Source organism: Oncorhynchus mykiss, chromosome 26 (assembly GCF_013265735.2).
Source record: "Oncorhynchus mykiss isolate Arlee chromosome 26, USDA_OmykA_1.1, whole genome shotgun sequence".
NCBI lineage: Eukaryota > Metazoa > Chordata > Actinopteri > Salmoniformes > Salmonidae > Oncorhynchus > Oncorhynchus mykiss.
The window spans coordinates 7,863,112-7,883,730 of NC_048590.1; the positions used below are offsets into that span (position 1 = coordinate 7,863,112).

The 20,619-nt window shown below is 44.7% G+C and overlaps 2 protein-coding genes across 3 annotated transcripts; both read right to left on the bottom strand.

Moving 5' to 3' along the window:
- Positions 1–344: 344 nt before the first annotated feature.
- On the bottom strand, positions 345–9,964 carry LOC110515105 (uncharacterized protein KIAA0895-like). Of its 2 annotated transcripts, XM_036964194.1 has the most exons (7): positions 9,761–9,964; positions 7,711–8,963; positions 5,949–6,092; positions 2,838–2,970; positions 2,268–2,573; positions 1,922–2,019; positions 345–1,667 (listed from the first exon to the last, which is right to left on the bottom strand). In XM_036964194.1, the coding sequence occupies exons 2-7, from the start codon at positions 8,917–8,919 to the stop codon at positions 1,506–1,508; spliced, it is 2,052 nt and encodes a 683-aa protein (XP_036820089.1). In that variant the 5' UTR covers positions 8,920–8,963; positions 9,761–9,964; the 3' UTR covers positions 345–1,505. The 2 variants fall into 2 exon arrangements, with proteins under 2 accessions (XP_036820089.1, XP_036820090.1); XM_036964195.1 differs by lacking the exons at positions 7,711–8,963; positions 9,761–9,964 and adding an exon at positions 7,561–7,697.
- A 7,186-nt stretch (positions 9,965–17,150) lies between these two features.
- LOC118944444 (C-C motif chemokine 4-like) lies at positions 17,151–18,800 on the bottom strand. Its single transcript, XM_036963804.1, has 3 exons — positions 18,578–18,800; positions 18,325–18,451; positions 17,151–17,346 (listed from the first exon to the last, which is right to left on the bottom strand). The coding sequence occupies exons 1-3, from the start codon at positions 18,642–18,644 to the stop codon at positions 17,235–17,237; spliced, it is 306 nt and encodes a 101-aa protein (XP_036819699.1). The 5' UTR covers positions 18,645–18,800; the 3' UTR covers positions 17,151–17,234.
- Positions 18,801–20,619: the final 1,819 nt, after the last annotated feature.

Here is a 20,619-nt window from a genome sequence, read left to right on the forward strand (position 1 = left end):
CTTTATAGTGCACTACTTTGGACCAGGGTCCAATAGGGTAGTGTACTACTGTTGACCAGGGTCCAATAGGGTAGTGTACTACTGTTGACCAGGGTCCATAGGGTAGTGCACTACTGTTGACCAGGGTCCATAGGGTAGTGCACTACTGTTGACCAGGGTCCATAGGGTAGTGCACTACTGTTGACCAGGGTCCAATAGGGTAGTGCACTACTGTTGACCAGGGTCCATAGGGTAGTGCACTACTGTTGACCAGGGTCCATAGGGTAGTGCACTACTGTTGACCAGGGTCCATAGGGTAGTGCACTACTGTTGACCAGGGTCCATAGGGTAGTGCACTACTGTTGACCAGGGTCCATAGGGTAGTGCACTACTGTTGACCAGGGTCCATAGGGTAGTGCACTACTGTTGACCTGAGTCCATAGGGTAGTGCACTACTGTTGATCTGGGTCCATAGGGCTCTATACAGATAATAGGGTGCTGTTTAGGACTCAGCCACAGTGAATATGATCCAAGCGTAGTAGATATGATCTGAGTGTTGATCTGTTCGTTCCACACACTCTGTCTGTCGGACACTGGCCTTCATTTCCAGGGCTTTCCAACAGCAGAGTGATGAATGACACTTGGGAGGATTAGGGTCAGTCTAGACCAGAGGGGGTCAGTCAAGGATGGGATGGCCAGTCTAGACCAGGGGGAGTCAGTCAAGGATGGGATGGCCAGTCTAGACCAGAGGGAGTCAGTCAAGGATGGGATGGCCAGTCTAGACCAGAGGGAGTCAGTCAAGGATGGGATGGCCAGTCTAGACCAGAGGGGGTCAGTCAAGGATGGATGGCCAGTCTAGACCAGGGGGAGTCAGTCAAGGATGGGATGGCCAGTCTAGACCAGAGGGAGTCAGTCAAGGATGGGATGGCCAGTCTAGACCAGAGGGGGTCAGTCAAGGATGGGATGGCCAGTCTAGACCAGAGGGAGTCAGTCAAGGATGGGATGGCCAGTCTAGACCAGAGGGAGTCAGTCAAGGATGGGATGGCCAGTCTAGACCAGAGGGGGTCAGTCAAGGATGGGATGGCCAGTCTAGACCAGAGGGGGTCAGTCAAGGATGGATGGCCAGTCTAGACCAGAGGGAGTCAGTCAAGGATGGGATGGCCAGTCTAGACCAGAGGGAGTCAGTCAAGGATGGGATGGCCAGTCTAGACCAGAGGGAGTCAGTCAAGGATGGGATGGCCAGTCTAGACCAGAGGGAGTCAGTCAAGGATGGGATGGCCAGTCTAGACCAGAGGGAGTCAGTCAAGGATGGGATGGCCAGTCTAGACCAGAGGGGGGGTCAGTCAGTCAAGGGGAAAACGGACCACGCTGACCAGAGGTAATTAGCAGCAGGTGACCATTCTTAACGCCTCTGACCACCGAACATCATCCGCCATTTTCTATTCATTTCCCGACTATTCTACATGTTGACTCGCCACCTTTGTTGACGCCCAGAAGGTGATCTACCACGCTCAGCTGAAGGTCGGTCAGGGAAGGAGTTCTCTAAGCTGAGCGTCGCTCAGTTCGTTGACCGTGACGATGTGGTCCAGATGCTGAAGGTATTTCTCCTGGTCCTGCATGAAGTGAGGGATTCTGGTCCGGCGCAGGACAGCGATGTGCCGTAGCCTTTCTACGTCCTCAAACGACACCTGGAGGGCCAGAAGAAGGATAGGTTAAGGTCATCATCATCACATCGGTGGCAAATTTACAGACTCAACCTCTTTCCAACCCCATCTGATATTACAACAGCCTTGTCTGTGCTCTATTATGAGGTATGTATAAACTACAATTCAGCTTTTTTTTTGCTGCAAATGTGTCCACCATGAAACAACCAAACTATATGTCATCGCCGTGGGGGGGAAATAAACATGAACCGATCCTGTACGGGAGGATGACGACTGACCTTGCCTAGCGAGGTCAGCATCTTGAAGTCGATGTTCCTCCGATGTCGTAGAATCCTGAGGATTCCGTCCAGGTACACCTGATCTTTACTGAAACAGCCTGATTCACAACCACACAAACCATCAAGTCAACACAGAGACTACCAATCCTTTAAAAAAATGTTTACAAAATAAGTCAAGATTATTTTGGGTGCATAGATCTACTACTGGTACATGTGCAATGGTTAGTGTAGTCACACACGACACACACACACACGACACACACAACACACACACACACACACGACACACACACACACACATACACACACACGACACACACACACACACACACCCACACTCTCTCACCAGGCTCCGAGGTGTCCGTCTGTCCCCTCTTGGCTCTGAGGCAGTACTCCCAGCGCACCGCGGGATCCTGGACGAACTGAGCGATGTGGCTGAAGAGCTGGCTGAAGCCCATCCTGGTGGCGTGATACACTGTATAGTAGAGCAGAGCGGCGCGCCACAGGTAGGGCTGTTTCCGTAGCAACACACTGTGCAGGCTGGCCAGGCCTTCTTCCGTGGGATTGGCCGGTTTGAGGCCATACTGCTTCCTGCCTGCGGAAGTAGACCAGGGCTGGAGGTTGTTGTTCACACCTCGAAGGTAGTGGGTTCCTGGGAGGGACAGAGATGGAATAACATGAGGATGTAATAGAGGCACTGTGTACCTAGTAGGACACGCAAATTATAACTCAGAACTAATTTATGATGCTGTGTGGATGATAAACACACCCCCCATCACACATCCCATACCCCCCCATCTCCCATCCCAGATCCCCCACAGTAAAAACATCAGCATGTTTGGTGCAGTCAGCGTACTGTACATCCCAGATCCCCCACAGTAAACACATGCTGTATGGTGCAGTCAGCGTACTGTACCTATCTCATGCCTGAGCATGCCCTCCAGCCAGTGTTGTCGTGCTCCAGACAGGTTGATAGTCAGAGTGGGACGACAACTCTCCACCATCATCACCGCCTGGGACAGCAGCTCCTCAGACAGACACACCACCACCTAGACAAAGTTAACACCATACTCTTCATCATCATCATCATCATCACCGCCTGGGACAGCAGCTCCTCAGACAGACACACCACCACCTAGACAAAGTTAACACCATACTATTCATCATCATCATCACCTGGGACAGCAGCTCTTCAGACAGACACACCACCACCTAGACAACGTTACCACCATACTCTTCATCATCACACAGACCACCACCACCTAGACAACGTTAACACCATATTCTTCATCATCATCAGACACACCACCACCTAGACAAAGTTACCACCATACTCTTCATCATCATCAGACACACCACCACCCCCTAGTAGAGGTCGACCGATTAATCGGAATGGACGATTAATTAGGGCCGATTTCAAGTTTTTTTTTTTTTTAACAATCGGTAATCTGCATTTTTGGAGCACCGATCGTGGCCGATTACATTGCACTCCACGAGGAGACTGCGTGGCAGGCTGACTACCTGTTAGGCGAGGGCAGCAAGGAGCCATGGTAAGGTGCTAGCTAGCATTAAACTTATAAAAAAACAATCAATCTTAACATAATCACTAGTTAACTACACATGGTTGATGATATTACTAGTTTATCTAGCTTGTCCTGCGCTGCGTTGCATATAATTGACGCGGTGCCTGTTAATTTATCATCGAATCACAGCCTACTTCGCCAAACGGGTGATTTAACAAGCGCATTCACGGAAAAATCACTGTCGTTGCACCAATGTGTACCTAACCATAAACATCAATGCCTTTCTTTAAAATCAATACACAAGTATATATTTTTAAACCTGCATATTTAGTTAATATTGCCTGCTAACATGAATTTCTTATAACTAGGGAAATTGTGTTACTTCTCTTGCGTTCTGTGCAAGCAGTCAGGGTATATGCAGCAGTTTGGGCCGCCTGGCTCGTTGCCAACTGTGTGAACACCTTTTCTTCCTGACAAAGACCGTAATTAATTTGCCAGAATTGTACATAATTATGACATAACATTGAAGGTTGTACAATGTAACAGCAATATTTAGACATCGGGATGCCACCCGTTAGATAAAATACGGAACGGCTCCGTATTTCACTGAAAGAATAAACGTTGTTTCCGAAATGATAGTTTCCGGATTTGACCATATTAATGACTCGTATTTCTGTGTGTTATTATGTTATAATTAAGTCTATGATTTGATATTTGATAGAGCAGTCTGACTGAGCGGTGGTAGGCAGCAGCAGGCTCGTAAGCATTCATTCAAACAGCACTTTCCTCCGTTTGCCAGCAGCTCTTAGCTGTGCTTCAAGCTTTGCGCTGTTTATGACTTCAAGCCTATCAACTCCCGAGATTAGGCTGGCAATACTAAAGTACCAATCAGAACATCCAATAGTCAAAGGTTAATGAAATACAAATGGTATAGAGAGAAATAGTCCTATAATAACTACAACCTAAAACTTCTTACCTGGGAATATTGAAGACTCATGTTAAAAGGAACCACCAGCTTTCATATGTTCTCATGTTCTGAGCAAGGAACTTAAACGTTTCTTACATGGCACATATTGCACTTTTACTTTCTTCTCCAACACTTTGTTTTTGCATTATTTAAACCAAATTGAACATGTTTCATTATTTATTTGAGACTAAAATGATTTTATTGATGTACTACATTAACTTAAAATAAGTGTTCATTGTTCATTCGGTATTGTTGTAATTGTCATTATTACAAATACATATAAAAATCGACCGATTAATCGGTATCGACTTTTTTTGGTCCTCCAATAATCTGTATCGGCGTTTAAAAATCATAATCGGTCGACCTCTACCCCCTAGACAAGGTTTATCATCATCACCTTCATCATCATCATTAGATCATCAGACACACCACCACCTAGACAAGGTTATCATCATTACCTTCATCACCTTCATCATCATCATCATCATCATCATCATCATCATCAGACACACCACCACCACATAGACAAGGTTTATCATCATCACCTTCATCATCATCATTACCTTCATCATCATCATCAGACACACCACCACCACATAGACAAGGTTTATCATCATCACCGTCATCATCATCATTACCTTCATCATCATCATCATCATCAGACACACCACCACCACCTAGACAAGGTTTATCATCATCATCTTCATCATCATCATTACCTTCATCATTACATCATCAGACACACCACCACCCCCTAGACAAGGTTTATCATCATCACCTTCATCATCATCATTACCTTCATCATTACATCATCAGACACACCACCACCACCTAGACAAGGTTTATCATCATCACCTTCATCATCATCATTACCTTCATCATTACATCATCAGACACACCACCACCACCTAGACAAGGTTTATCATCATCACCTTCATCATCATCATTACCTTCATCATTACATCATCAGACACACCACCACCTAGACAAGGTTATCATCATTACCTTCATCATCATTATTATCTTCATCATCATCATCATCATCATCAGACATACCACCACCTAGACAATGTTATCATTATTACCTTCATCCTCATCATCATCATCATTGCACAAAGACATCTTGTTAACACACCAACCCTCCAACACACTACCCATAACACACTACCCATAACACACCAACCCTCCAACACACCACCCATAACACACTACCCATAACACACCAACCCTCCAACACACTACCTGTAACACACCAACCCTCCAACACACTACCCATAACACACCAACCCTCCAACACACTACCTGTAACACACCAACCCTCCAACACACTACCCATAACACACCAACCCTCCAACACACTACCCATTACACACCAACCCTCCAACACACTACCCGTAACACACCAACCCTCCAACACACTACCCGTAACACACCAACCCTCCAACACACTACCCGTAACACACCAACCCTCCAACACACCACCCATAACACACCAACCCTCCAACACACCACACGTAACATGTGAAACCTCACTCACCTCTCCTACACAGTTCTCCTTCTGCAGGTACTTGCGTGCAGCAGCCCAGACTCGACTCTTTGGTAAAATACTTCCTCCCGTCACTTCCTCAAAGTTCTCATAGTTACCAAACTTCCTCAGAATACACTCCATAATCCCAACAGCCTGTAGAGAGAGAGGAGAGAGGAGAGAGAAACACCCAGAGATAGAGAGAGAGAGGGTGAAACACCCGTAGAGAGAGAGAGGGTGAAACACCCAGAGAGAAAGAGAGAAACAATCAGAGAGAGAGAGGGTGAAATACCCAGAGAGAGAGGGAGAGAGAGAGAGAGAGAGAGAGAGAGAGAGAGAAAGAGAGAGAGAGAGAGAGAGAGAGAGAGAGAGAAACACCCAGAGAGAGAGAGAGGGTGAAACACCCAGAGAGAAAGAGAGAAACAACCAGAGAGAGAGGGAGAGAGAGAGAGAGAGAGAGAGAGAGAGAGAGAGAGATTGAAAAACACCCAGAGAGAGAGAGAGAGAGAGAGAGAGACACCCAGAGAGAGAGAGAGACACCCAGAGAGAGAGAGAGTTTTGTTCACAAACAGACCCCACAGAGCCACAGGACAGCAACACATTTAGACCCAATCAAATCATGAGAAAACAAAAAGATAATTACTTGACACGTTGGAATTTACCAAAAAACAGAGCAAAAAAACAGGCCCTAAACAGAGAGTACACAGTGGCAGAATACCTGACCACTGTGACTGACCCAAACTTAATGAAAGCTTTGACTATGTACAGACTCAGTGACCTTGCTATTGAGAAAGGCAGCCGTAGACAGACATGGCTCTCAGGAGAAGACAGGCAATGTGCTCACTGCCCACAAAATGAGGTGGAAACTGAGCTGCACCTCCTAACCTCCTGCCCAATGTATGACCATATTAGAGAGACATATTTCTCTCAGATTACACAGATCCACAAAGATTTCGAAAACAAATCCAGTTTTGATAAACTCCCATATCTACTGGGTGAAATTCCACAGTGTGACATCACAGCAGCAAGATTTGTGACCTGTTGCCACAAGAAAAGGGCAACCAGTGAAGAACAAACACCATTGTAAATACAACCCATATTTATGTTTATTTATTTTCCCTTTTGTACTTTAACTATTTGTACATCGTTACAACACTGTATATATACATATAATATGACATTTGAATTGTCTTAATTATTTCGGAACTTTTGTAAGTGTAATGTTTACTGTTAATATTTGATAGATAATAAACAAGTGAAATAATCTATTTCACTTGCTTTGGCAATGTTAACATATGTTTGCCATGCCAATAAAGCCCCTTAAATTGAAATTGAGAGAGACAGAGAGAGAGAAACACCCAGAGAGAGAGAGAGACAGCGAGAGAGAGAGAGAGAGAGCGAGAGAGAGAGAGAGAGAGAGAGAGAGAGAGAGAGAGAGAGAAAGACAGAGACAGAGACAGAGCGAAACATCCAGTGAAAGAGAGTTTATTAAGATACAATATGTCAGGAGGAAGACATTTCAAGTTATTTGCCACAAAACACACATAATAGCTAAAAATGCAGAAATCCCCAGAGTGGGTTATCTTCCTACCATCTAATATCTTTGCCAGACAGAGAGGCCTACCTGTGCGAGGAAGAGGTCAGATAATATCTTTGCCAGACAGAGAGGCCTACCTGTGCGAGGAAGAGGTCAGATAATATCTTTGCCAGACAGAGAGGCCTACCTGTGCGAGGAAGAGGTCAGATAATATCTTTGCCAGACAGAGAGGCCTACCTGTGCGAGGAAGAGGTCAGATCCATCTCTGTATTTCTCCAGCACAGTGCTGGGCTCCGGGGTCGAGTACTCAAACTGGGGGTCGTATTTATAGTCGGACTGGAAGAAGGCCTGCCTCTCCTGGTCTAGGTTAACGGGTCTTAGGGCCACAAGGAGACAGGGGCCTCGCGGTGTGGAGGGCAAGGGCAGTGGGGAGGCCCCTCCAAACCCCCGGGAAATGTGCGGAAGGGAGGTGGCTGGACGCATACGCCCCCTGGTGGCCCGGAGGCCCATTGAGGAGTTGTTGACGGTACAGGTGCTCTCGCTGCGGCGCATCCAGCCTCCGGGGCCCAGGCTGGGGCTGGTGAGGGAGCGTGCTGGGGGCGACGGGGCAGTGGAGGGACCACCAGCGCTACGCCAGGGGGGTTGTAGGACCCCACGGTCCAGAGCGGGCTCGGAGCCACGGAGGCGCAGGGGCGTCACGTCCAGGCTGAGGGGCCGGTGGAGAGCGGGTCGGGTCGCCACCTTATTCCGAGACGAGGCCGTTGCCACGGTGACGTCCCGCCGCAGAGAGACAACCGGTCCATCGTATGGCAAAACTGAGCGAGAGGAGTTGGTAGAGGAGCCAACACTGGCCCGAGGGCTGGGGGTAAGGCTGACATCTGCCACCAACGACTGAGGTTGGGGCTGGGGTCCATTGTGGGAGTTGGATACCCGCTCCCTCTTGGTGACACGGCTTGTCCTGGCGTGGAGCCTAGTGTTGGTGGTGGTGGGAGGATCCGCTGTTGGTTCCTCTGTTCTTTTCGCGGTTTTGGTAGTGTCAGGAATGGTCTCTTCTGTTTTAGTGGGGGTGCTGTTGGTGGTGGTTTTGGGGGCATCCGGTTTGGTGTTTTCTAGTCCAGTGCTGTTGGTTATGGGAGGCTCTGGTATGGTGTTTTCTAGTCTGGTGCTGTTGTTGTTGGTGGTTATGGGAGGCTCTGGGCTGGTGTTTTCTAGTCTGGTGTTAGTGGTGGGTTTGGGAGGCTCTGGGCTGGTGTTTTCTAGTCTGGTGTTGGTGGTGGGTTTGGGAGGCTCTGGGCTGGTGTTTTCTAGTCCGGTGCTGTAGGTTGTGGTGGTTTTGCGAGGGTCCGGTCTTGTTTCTGGACCCGTCAGGTCTGTGGTGCTGCTGCTCCCTCCGACCCCGTCGACGTCCGTCCGATCCATACAGTCCTCACCCGGGTCCAAAACCATCTCCACTGCAACAGCTCTGCTGCCGCTGGTCCAACCACACCACACTGCAAACACAAGACGGTCAGCTTTAGGGTCTGTCACAAACGACCCATTGATTGGTATGACCTTTTTAATGCAATCAGTGCTTGTGTCAGGAACAGGAGACAGACAACAAGTTCAAAATCATTTGTGCCATTTTGCTTTAACTGGATTACATGAATCCCTTACTGGCCATGGAGCCATCTGGACAGGGACACACACATAGTATAGCTCCCGATTCGAATCGGCCTGCCCTGCAACATAGACAGGGCTCGGTCAGGGGCGGGGTTTCTGTGCTGCTGAATACGAAACTAGGTGGTCGGGACGGCGGGACGGGCTCCAGTCATCCCATATATGGGACTAGTAATGACTTCAAAACAAAATATCCGAATCATATAGATGTTTTAGCCTACTACACATGTAGCCTGTATTTACACAAGGCGATCGCGACTTCTGCCGTGTGTGTTGTATTGAGGTTTCATGATCCATTCGGACCACCAAAGTGTATTGCATACACATTTGCAGGATATCTCTCCGTTATTGGGACATTGTCGTAATGTAATGGAACAAATAGTCTGTTGTAGAGTACAGCAAACCGGTTTTATGACACCGTGTTATTATATATAGTCATGCCAATAGCCATAATTGTCAATATATTGTAATTCAATGACAGTAAAGGATGAATCGACAAAAAAATAACGGTTTTCTATCAACATGTGTAGTTTTCTTCTGATCTGATCTTCTGAATCAGATAATAAATCGAGGATGAATAAAACAAGACAATAACCGAAACTACAATAATCGTATTCATAAATGTTTTTACCTTGCAGCGGGGTTTGGTGATCAGATTTGTAAATGCAGGCTTTTCTTTAATTCATGACGCCCAGCTCTGCTTGTGCTCTCCACAATGAGCCGCGGGAAGGTTTCCGGTGGCGCCCGGTGAAAAATGCTCATTGGATATGAGCAGCTATAGTGGATGGGCCGCCCGGAGAGGCACGCGAGGAAGTTCGGACTGTGTTGGAAGATATGACGCGATGGCACAGCTGAGGAACTCGAAAGTGCCATGCGCAGTGCGTGCCGCTATTCTGCGTCCTTACGCACTTGGCATCTCTCGGAGGCAACAGAGCAACGAGGAGCACGTAGGCTACGTTCCGCGAGGTTCACATAAGCCCCACACAATTATAACGGTTAGAGTCTTTATAGTGAAATCCATATATTGAGATATACAGTGCCTTCGGAAAGTATTCAGACCCCATTACTTTTTCCAGATTTTTTTTACGTATTATAAAATGGATTAAATGACAACAAAAAAAAATCTCAGCAATCTACATACACGCAATACCGCATGACAAATCAAGAACCGTTAAAAAAAAAATCTTTGCAAATTTATCAAAAAACAGAAATACCTTATTTACATAAGTATTCAGACCCTTTGCTATGAGACTTGAAATTGAGCTCAGGTGCATCCTGTTTCCATTGATCATCCATTGGAGTTCCCCTGTGGTAAATTCAATTGATTGGACATGATTTGGAAAGGCACGCACCTGTCTATATAAGGTCCCACAGTTGACAGTGCATGTCAGAGCAAAAACCAAGACATGAGGTTGAAGGAATTGTCTGTAGAGCTCCGAGACAGGATTGTGTCGAGGTATAGATTTGGCGAAGGGTACAAAAACCTTCTGCAACATTGAAGGTCCCCAAGAACACAGCTGGCCTCCATCATTCTTAAATGGAAGAAGTTTGGAACCACCAAAATTCTTCCTAGAGCTGGCCGCCCTGACAAACTGAGCAATCGGGGGAGAAGGTTGTAGCGTCATACCCAGAGCCTCAACTCTGTAATCGCAGCAAATGGTTCTTCAACAAAGTACTGAGTAAAGGGTCTGAATACTTATGTAAATTTAATATTTCAGTTTTTCTTTTTTTTATAAATGAGAAAACAAATTCTAAACCTGTTTTTGCTTTGTCATTATGAGGTATTGTGTGTAGATTGATGAGGGGAAAAAAACTATTTAATCAATTTTACAATATGGCTGTAACGTAACAAAATGTGGAAAAAGTCAAGGGGTCTGAATACTTTCCGAAATCACTGTAAGGCTCTGGGTATTTCTATCTATCAGTCAATAGACCTATGGTTAAACGGTCCCCAGAAGCCTTCCCATCCAAAGGTCTTCAATTAAGTCCCCATGCAGTCTTTTTAATTAAATGTTTAAATAACTTTGTCTAATATATCATTCATTGTGTGTTTATTTCATATATTTTTTTGTTTATCATTTATTTTCCTGAGATTCCTTTTGCCATTGAAATGCTCAATCTGATTGTGTGGCTCTGCCGATACACATGTTAATATGCTGGAGAATAGGATCCTCCAGGCTCTAGTCTAGAGCCGACCATTGCTTACCTCTTCAAGCTAGGAGGAGGCATATGCAAATAAAAGATGACTGGTCATTGGTCATAATAATCTGATTGTGATGTCATGCTGTGAGCCAATAACTCCATCCTGCCTGAACAGAATGAAATTCCAGGCGATTTTTTTTCCCCTCTCTCTCCAAAAAGATTACACTAAAAATACATTATCGTAATGTTCACAATTTCAGTGTTATTTCGACCTCATAGAGTGGAAATATAATTTTAAAAATAAATAGGAGAATCACGTTTTTCACTGTACTGCCCCTTTTAACAGCATAATAATTTAATCAACAAAATGTAAGCTATGTTACTTACTACAATCACTCTGCATAGAATAGAAAGATCCTCAAAATGAGTTTTATTTCAGAGTTAAGTTTATAAAATAACATTGGTTCGTGTATGATTTCACATTTTGGTTAATTTAATTTCATGTAACCATTAATCAATATAAGTAGGCTAGTATAGATTAGTAGAATATTTGATACTGTTGATCACTCACTGCTAATTTCCTCAGTTGGCCTAGACCAGGCTGCATGTAACTGGTTTAAACAATTACTTGACAGATAGAGCTGTGTATCTACTGATGATGCTAAATCGGGGTTCCTTGATATTAAGAAAGGTGTCCCGCAGGGGTCAATTCTGGGTCCTGTACTCTTTACTGTTTGCATCAAAAATATCGACTTGTCTGTAAAACAAACTGTAACCTACACTTGTATGCCGTTGATACTGTTGTGTATGATATTGACCCCAACGTTGACCAGGCTCTATCTGAACTACAGTCTGAATTCATTGTATTACAGAACAACTCAATTGACCTGAAATTAGTATTGAATGCAGGTAAAAACAAAGTACATGTTGTTCTCTAGAGCACATAAAAACAACTACGATGATTTCAGCATATGTACTTTGGATGGTTCTTCATATTGATCGTGTCCCTGCTCACAAATACCTGGGCATCTGGATAGATGGAAAGCTGTCTTTTATAAAAACACATTGATGAGTTAGCTGAGAAGCTGAGAATTAAAATGGGCTTTTCTTCTATAGAAACAGGTCCTGCCTCTCGCTAAATGGTAGAAAGCAGATATTTCAGTCGACGTTCCTATATCGGTCCGAAACTATGGCGACATCATCTATACTAACGCAGCTGCCACTTCGTTAATAGAGCCTTTAGATTCAGTTCCTCATAGCGCACCGCTCTTCATTACGGGTGGTAATATCAGCACTCGGCACCGCATTCTCTACCGTGAAGTTGGGTTGGCCGTCTCTGATATCACCTAGGTTGATACATTGCTGTGTTTTCATTTAAAAAAATAAATATTCTACAAAAACGGCCACTGTACCTAACATCATTACTAACCTCTAGACACGAGTCACCACGCCCAGTCTCAGGGATGGCCAACTCTGGAAATTCCTTTGGTCTCTACGGAGTTTGGTAAATCAGCTTTTGGTTTTCCTGCACCTTATTTGTGGAACAATCTTCGCCGTGTTCTATAAATGTGATGTTTTGGTGTCTCTAGGTCAATTCAGAAAGCAGCCCATCTTGTTGTGTTGAGTATATAGTCCATGTACATTGTATGCTACTTACAGCAGAGCTTTACGAGGGCAGCTGCTGGGGGTCGTTATGACAGAAACCACCAGAGAGACAGGCTTCCTGGTGGTGTAGGACTTTAAACAGCAGAAACCATCAGAGAGACAGGCTTCCTGGTGGTGTAGGACTTTAAACAGCAGAAACCATCAGAGAGACAGGCTTCCTGGTGGTGTAGGACTTTAAACAGCAGAAACCATCAGAGAGACAGGCTTCCTGGTGGTGTAGGACTTTAAACAGCAGAAACCACCAGAGAGAGACAGGCTTCCTGGTGGTGTAGGACTTTAAACAGCAGAAACCATCAGAGAGACAGGCTTCCTGGTGGTGTAGGACTTTAAACAGCAGAAACCATCAGAGAGACAGGCTTCCTGGTGGTGTAGGACTTTAAACAGCAGAAACCACCAGAGAGAGACAGGCTTCCTGGTGGTGTAGGACTTTAAACAGCAGAAACCATCAGAGAGACAGGCTTCCTGGTGGTGTAGGACTTTAAACAGCAGAAACCACCAGAGAGAGACAGGCTTCCTGGTGGTGTAGGACTTTAAACAGCAGAAACCATCAGAGAGACAGGCTTCCTGGTGGTGTAGGACTTTAAACAGCAGAAACCATCAGAGAGACAGGCTTCCTGGTGGTGTAGGACTTTAAACAGCAGAAACCACCAGAGAGAGACAGGCTTCCTGGTGGTGTAGGACTTTAAACAGCAGAAACCATCAGAGAGACAGGCTTCCTGGTGGTGTAGGACTTTAAACAGCAGAAACCACCAGAGAGACAGGCTTCCTGGTGGTGTAGGACTTTAAACAGCAGAAACCATCAGAGAGACAGGCTTCCTGGTGGTGTAGGACTTTAAACAGCAGAAACCATCAGAGAGAGACAGGCTTCCTGGTGGTGTAGGACTTTAAACAGCAGAAACCACCAGAGAGACAGGCTTCCTGGTGGTGTAGGACTTTAAACAGCAGAAACCATCAGAGAGACAGGCTTCCTGGTGGTGTAGGACTTTAAACAGCAGAAACCACCAGAGAGAGACAGGCTTCCTGGTGGTGTAGGACTTTAAACAGCAGAAACCATCAGAGAGAGACAGGCTTCCTGGTGGTGTAGGACTTTAAACAGCAGAAACCACCAGAGAGACAGGCTTCCTGGTGGTGTAGGACTTTAAACAGCAGAAACTACCAGAGAGACAGGCTTCCTGGTGGTGTAGGACTCTAAACAGCAGAAACCATCAGAGAGAGACAGGCTTCCTGGTGGTGTAGGACTTTAAACAGCAGAAACCATCAGAGAGACAGGCTTCCTGGTGGTGTAGGACTTTAAACAGCAGAAACCATCAGAGAGAGACAGGCTTCCTGGTGGTGTAGGACTCTAAACAGCAGAAACCATCAGAGAGACAGGCTTCCTGGTGGTGTAGGACTTTAAACAGCAGAAACCATCAGAGAGAGACAGGCTTCCTGGTGGTGTAGGACTTTAAACAGCAGAAACCATCAGAGAGACAGGCTTCCTGGTGGTGTAGGACTTTAAACAGCAGAAACTACCAGAGAGACAGGCTTCCTGGTGGTGTAGGACTCTAAACAGCAGAAACCATCAGAGAGAGACAGGCTTCCTGGTGGTGTAGGACTCTAAACAGCAGAAACCATCAGAGAGACAGGCTTCCTGGTGGTGTAGGACTCTAAACAGCAGAAACCATCAGAGAGAGACAGGCTTCCTGGTGGTGTAGGACTCTAAACAGCAGAAACCATCAGAGAGAGACAGGCTTCCTGGTGGTGTAGGACTCTAAACAGCAGAAACCATCAGAGAGACAGGCTTCCTGGTGGTGTAGGACTCTAAACAACAGAAACCATCAGAGAGAGACAGGCTTCCTGGTGGTGTAGGACTCTAAACAGCAGAAACCACCAGAGAGAGACAGGCTTCCTGGTGGTGTAGGACTCTAAACAGCAGAAACCATCAGAGAGACAGGCTTCCTGGTGGTGTAGGACTCTAAACAGCAGAAACCACCAGAGAGAGACAGGCTTCCTGGTGGTGTAGGACTTTAAACAGCAGAAACCATCAGAGAGACAGGCTTCCTGGTGGTGTAGGACTCTAAACAGCAGAAACCATCAGAGAGAGACAGGCTTCCTGGTGGTGTAGGACTCTAAACAGCAGAAACCACCAGAGAGAGACAGGCTTCCTGGTGGTGTAGGACTCTAAACAGCAGAAACCATCAGAGAGACAGGCTTCCTGGTGGTGTAGGACTCTAAACAGCAGAAACCACCAGAGAGAGACAGGCTTCCTGGTGGTGTAGGACTCTAAACAGCAGAAACCATCAGAGAGACAGGCTTCCTGGTGGTGTAGGACTTTAAACAGCAGAAACCATCAGAGAGACAGGCTTCCTGGTGGTGTAGGACTTTAAACAGCAGAAACCACCAGAGAGAGACAGGCTTCCTGGTGGTGTAGGACTCTAAACAGCAGTCTCTGCCAGTCCCAGACGATACGTCATGAATCTGCCGCTTGACCTCAGAAAACAAATAAAAATGAATTGGTGAAGACCAAAAAAAATCAAGATATATATACACACACACACACACACACACACACACACACACACACACACACACACACACACACACACACACACACACACACACACACACACACACACACACACACACACACACACACACGTCATATGGAGGGAGCAGAGCAGTCTGGGTCTTCATGGTTCAGAGATGGTTGAGATGCTGAAGATTGTATTGTCTGATCTGGTATCTGATGTTCTAGTCTCGTTCTATGTCTGAGTTCTGTTCTCTCATTATATATAAACAGCTATTACATAACAACTCAACCATGAAAAGCCCATCCCTCAATTTCTGTTCCTCTTCTCTGGTCAAAAGTAGGACTCACTTCAGCACTGCTGACAATAACAACTTGTGTAGAATTGCTTGCTCAGCATTCATATGTACATTATGCATTGGTTCTGACATTCTTTAAAGGTATCAAAATAGTTTGTCAAAATAAGTTGTTGGTTAAATCTCACAGAGTTATAGACTTGTTGGTTAATGTTCAGAGTTATAGACCTGTTAGGTTGTTGGTTAAAGTTCAGAGAGTTATAGACCTGTTAGGTTGTTGGTTAATGTTCAGAGTTATAGACCTGTTAGGTTGTTGGTTAAAGTTCAGAGTTATAGACCTGTTAGGTTGCTGGTTAATGTTCAGAGTTATAGACCTGTTAGGTTGTTGGTTAAAGTTCACAGAGTTATAGACCTGTTAGGTTATTGGTTAATGTTCAGAGTTACAGACCTGTTAGGTTGTTGGTTAATGTTCAGAGTTATAGACCTGTTAGGTTGTTGGTTAAAGTTCAGAGTTATAGACCTGTTAGGTTGTTGGTTCATGTTCAGAGTTACAGACCTGTTAGGTTGTTGGTTAATGTTCAGAGTTACAGACCTGTTAGGTTGTTGGTTAATGTTCAGAGTTATAGACCTGTTAGGTTGTTGGTTAAAGTTCAGAGTTATAGACCTGTTAGGTTGTTGGTTAATGTTCAGAGTTACAGACCTGTTAGGTTGTTGGTTAATGTTCAGAGTTACAGACCTGTTAGGTTGTTGGTTAATGTTCAGAGTTATAGACCTGTTAGGTTGTTGGTTCATGTTCAGAGAGTTATAGACCTGTTAGGTTGTTGGTTAATGTTCAGAGTTATAGACCTGTTAGGTTGTTGGTTAATGTTCAGAGTTATAGACCTGTTAGGTTGTGATTTAAAGTTCACAACTTGGAAATGAGGAAGGGAAAGTGAAAGACAGCACATTTCACCAATCTGGAGTGTGTGACAGTTAAACATATATCTAAGAGTTTTGTTGGAGTTGAGTTGAACAGTTTATTCTGTTTCTGTGCTCCTGACTGTTGACCTCTGTTGTCTTGGAAACAGAGTTCTCTGTAGTTCCATGAGTTCTAACACATGAACTGTTTCCTGAAAGAAGAAACAACCAACATGGCTGAATCTGCTGGTCTCTAGTCTATGGAAATAGTTGATATCTGTCCATGTAACTGGCAACACGGCTCAAGTAGTTGTGAAGAACTCGCACTCACAAAATGTGAAGCTCTTGTAATCAAAGTATGAATACCACAATAAGAATACAATTAACTTCATTATTAAAATGTTGAAATTATTTAGCTTTATTGCTGAAAAAAAATAAAAAAATTGTTGACAAAACAATTTCAAAATACAGTTACTTCACAGTTTTGTAAATAAATAAGAATGAAATAATATTACTGTATGTACAACAAAAATATGTTTTTTTTCTTGACAGATCTGACAGTTATGGCAGTGAGTTTGTGGTGGCGGTGGTTGATGACATCATCGTTGTCCTGGCAGAGACAACGATCTGCTCTCAATCTTGGTCACATGACTCTGGACCCAGGCCTGAGATGGGTCGACACAAAATCGATTCCCTTTCTTTGTTGTAAACCTGCAACCAATAAACAACAGACATATATTTAGGGGTAACTAAACAAAGCACACACCAAACTCACATGTGGAAGACTTCTGTATGGATGTTCCAACATGATTCTGTGTGTATTGTGCAGGTACCTACAGTCCTACTGGCTGAGTATGAAGACAAGTATCGGACCTTTCAGTTACATTCAGAATCACTGTGTCATTATTAGGACTGTCAAACCATTACATTCTATCCAGAATATGTTTTACGATTAATCTATATATATATACAGTGGGGAAAAAAAAGTATTCCACCATAATTTGCAAATAAATTCATTAAAAATCCTACAATGTGATTTTCTGGATTTTTATCTAATTTTGTCTGTCATAGTTGAAGTGTACCTATGATGAAAATTACAGGCCTCTCTCATCTTTTCAAGTGGGAGAACTTGCACAATTGGTGGCTGACTAAATACTTTTTTGCCCCACTGTATATATTAATATAGAACCTCTGAGGTTGCAACCATGCATACCTAGCAACACAGAGGTTGTAACCATGCAGCACTAGCAACAGAGGTTGTAACCATGCAGCCCTAGCAACAGAGGTTGTAACCATGCAGCCCTGCAACAGAGGTTGTAACCATGCAGCCCTGCAACAGAGGTTGTAACCATGCAGCACTAGCAACAGAGGTTGGAACCATGCAGCCCTAGCAACAGAGGTTGTAACCATGCAGCCCTAGCAACAGAGGTTGTAACCATGCAGCCCTAGCAACAGAGGTTGTAACCATGCAGCCCTAGCAACAGAGGTTGTAACCATGCAGCCCTAGCAACAGAGGTTGTAACCATGCAGCCCTAGCATCAGAGGTTGTAACCATGCAGTCCTAGCAACAGAGGTTGTAACCATGCAGCACTGTGTGTGTGTGTGTGTGTGTGTGTGTGTGTGTGTGTGTGTGTGTGTGTGTGTGTGTGTGTGTGTGTGTGTGTGTGTGTGTGGTGGTGGTTAACTTACACCAGTGCTTGTTGAGGGCAGCTACTAGAGGTTCTAGAAACTGAAACCACTGCACCAAGAGGGATCCTCCTCGGGGAGAACATCACACAGCAGTCTCTGGCAGTCATTGCTGAAATCCCCATGACAGCTGGAAACAAAGAATGATCACACTCACTGGTCAACACAGGCATCTCATGTGGTGCTTTTTCCTATACACTCATATGCATACTGTACACACAGACTGTAGACACACTGTACACAAACACACACGTACGCTGTGCAGATGTCGTATGGAGGGAGCAGAGCAGTCCCAGGAGGAGTAGAGCAGTCAGGGTCTTCATGGTTCAGAGATGGTTGAGATGCTGAAGATTGTATTGTCTGAGATGTTCTCTGATGTTCTGGTTTCTGATGCTCTAGTCTCTGATGCTCTAGTCTGGTTTTATGTCAGAGGTCTAGCTGAACCTCTGGTCTGGTTCTGTGTCAGAAGTCTAGCTGATGCTCTGGTCTCTGATGTTCTGGTCTCTGATGTTCTGGTCTCTGATGTTCTGGTCTCTTATGCTCTGGTCTCTGATGTTGTGGTCTCTGATGTTGTGGTCTCTGATGTTGTGGTCTCTGATGTTCTGGTCTCTTATGCTCTGGTCTCTGAAGTTCTTGTCTGGTTCTGTGTCAGAAGTCTAGCTGATGCTCTGGTTCTATGTCTGAGGTCTGATCTGAACTGTCTTTTATACAGAGAGCTGGTCCATCAGACCCATTGACAATTGATGGGGGAATCTCCCCTCTATTCCTTCATTCACTCCGAATATCTTTCTAAGAACCAACATTCTGCCCTTCAGGTTCCTCTTCTTCAATTCTCTTTAACTCTGTTTCCTCCAGGATGTTCAGCAGAGCTGCTATTTTCTGAAATACTCAGAATACATTTACTGGAGATTTGCATGTCAAAGGAAGGATATTAAAGTGGACTATAAACTATATGATACATTACATCAAATACAACAACTGTTCAGATTAAATTAAATTCTCTACATCATAACCAACTAGTTTGTAAGTATTCTTGAAATCAACTATGTGTCTTTCAACTTTTAATTGCAGATTTTAGGATGTGTGTATTTTGATTTAAAACCTGTAGCATACTGTTAACCTTTACATCATAGTGAAATTAAATCATAGAATATTTTATAAATTCATCTCAGATTTAGTGGGGTGTGGTTTGTGTCTTCCCTCCGTTTGGAAGGTTGGTGGTTCGTTCCCAGGAAGGTTGGTGGAAGGGAGGTTGGTGGTTCGTTCCCAGGAAGGTTGGTGGAAGGAAGGTTGGTGGTTCGTTCCCAGGAAGGTTGGTGGAAGGAAGGTTGGTGGTTCGTTCCCAGGAAGGTTGGTGGAAGGAATGTTGGTGGTTCGTTCCCAGGAAGGTTGGTGGAAGGAATGTTGGTGGTTCGTTCCCAGGAAGGTTGGTGGAAGGAAGGTTGGTGGTTCGTTCCCAGGAAGGTTGGTGGAAGGAAGGTTGGTGGTTCGTTCCCAGGTCGAGTCATAACAAAAGCCCCAAAAATGGGGCCCAAATCCTCTTTGCCCCTTTAATGCTGAGTGCCAAGCAATCTGTGAATTCCATTTTTGGATGAATGAAATAGTTATAAACACCCATTGATACTTGAAGAATATAACTTATACAGTTGATGTCGGAAGATTACGTACACCGTAGCTAAATACATGTAAACTCAGTTTTTCACAATTCCTGACGTTTAATCCTAGTAAAAATTCCCTGTTTTAGGTCTGTTAGGATCACCACTTTAATTTTAAGAATGTGAAATGTCAGAATAATAGTAGAGAATTATATATTTAAGCTTTTATTTCTTTCATCACATTCCCAGTGGGTCAAAAGTTTACATACACTCAATTGGTATTTGGTAGCATTGCCTTTAAATTGTTTAATTCGGGTCAAACATTTAGGATAGCCTTCCACAAGCTTCCCACAATAAGTTGGGTGAATTTTGGCCCATTCCTCCAGACAGAGCTGGTGTAACTAAGTCAGGTTGGTAGGGCTCCTTGCTCGCACACGCTTTTTCAGTTCTGCAAACAAATTTTCTATAGGACTGAGGTCAGGGCTTTATGATGGCCACTCCAATACCTTGACTATGTTATCCTTAAGCCATTTTGACACAACTTTGGAAGTATGCTTGTGGTCATTGCCCATTTGGAAGACCCATTTGCGACCAAGCTTTAACTTCCTGACTGATGTCTTGAGATGTTGCTTCAATATATCCACATAATTTTCTTTCCTCAGGAAGCCATCTATTTTGTGAAGTGCACCAGTCCCTCCTGCAG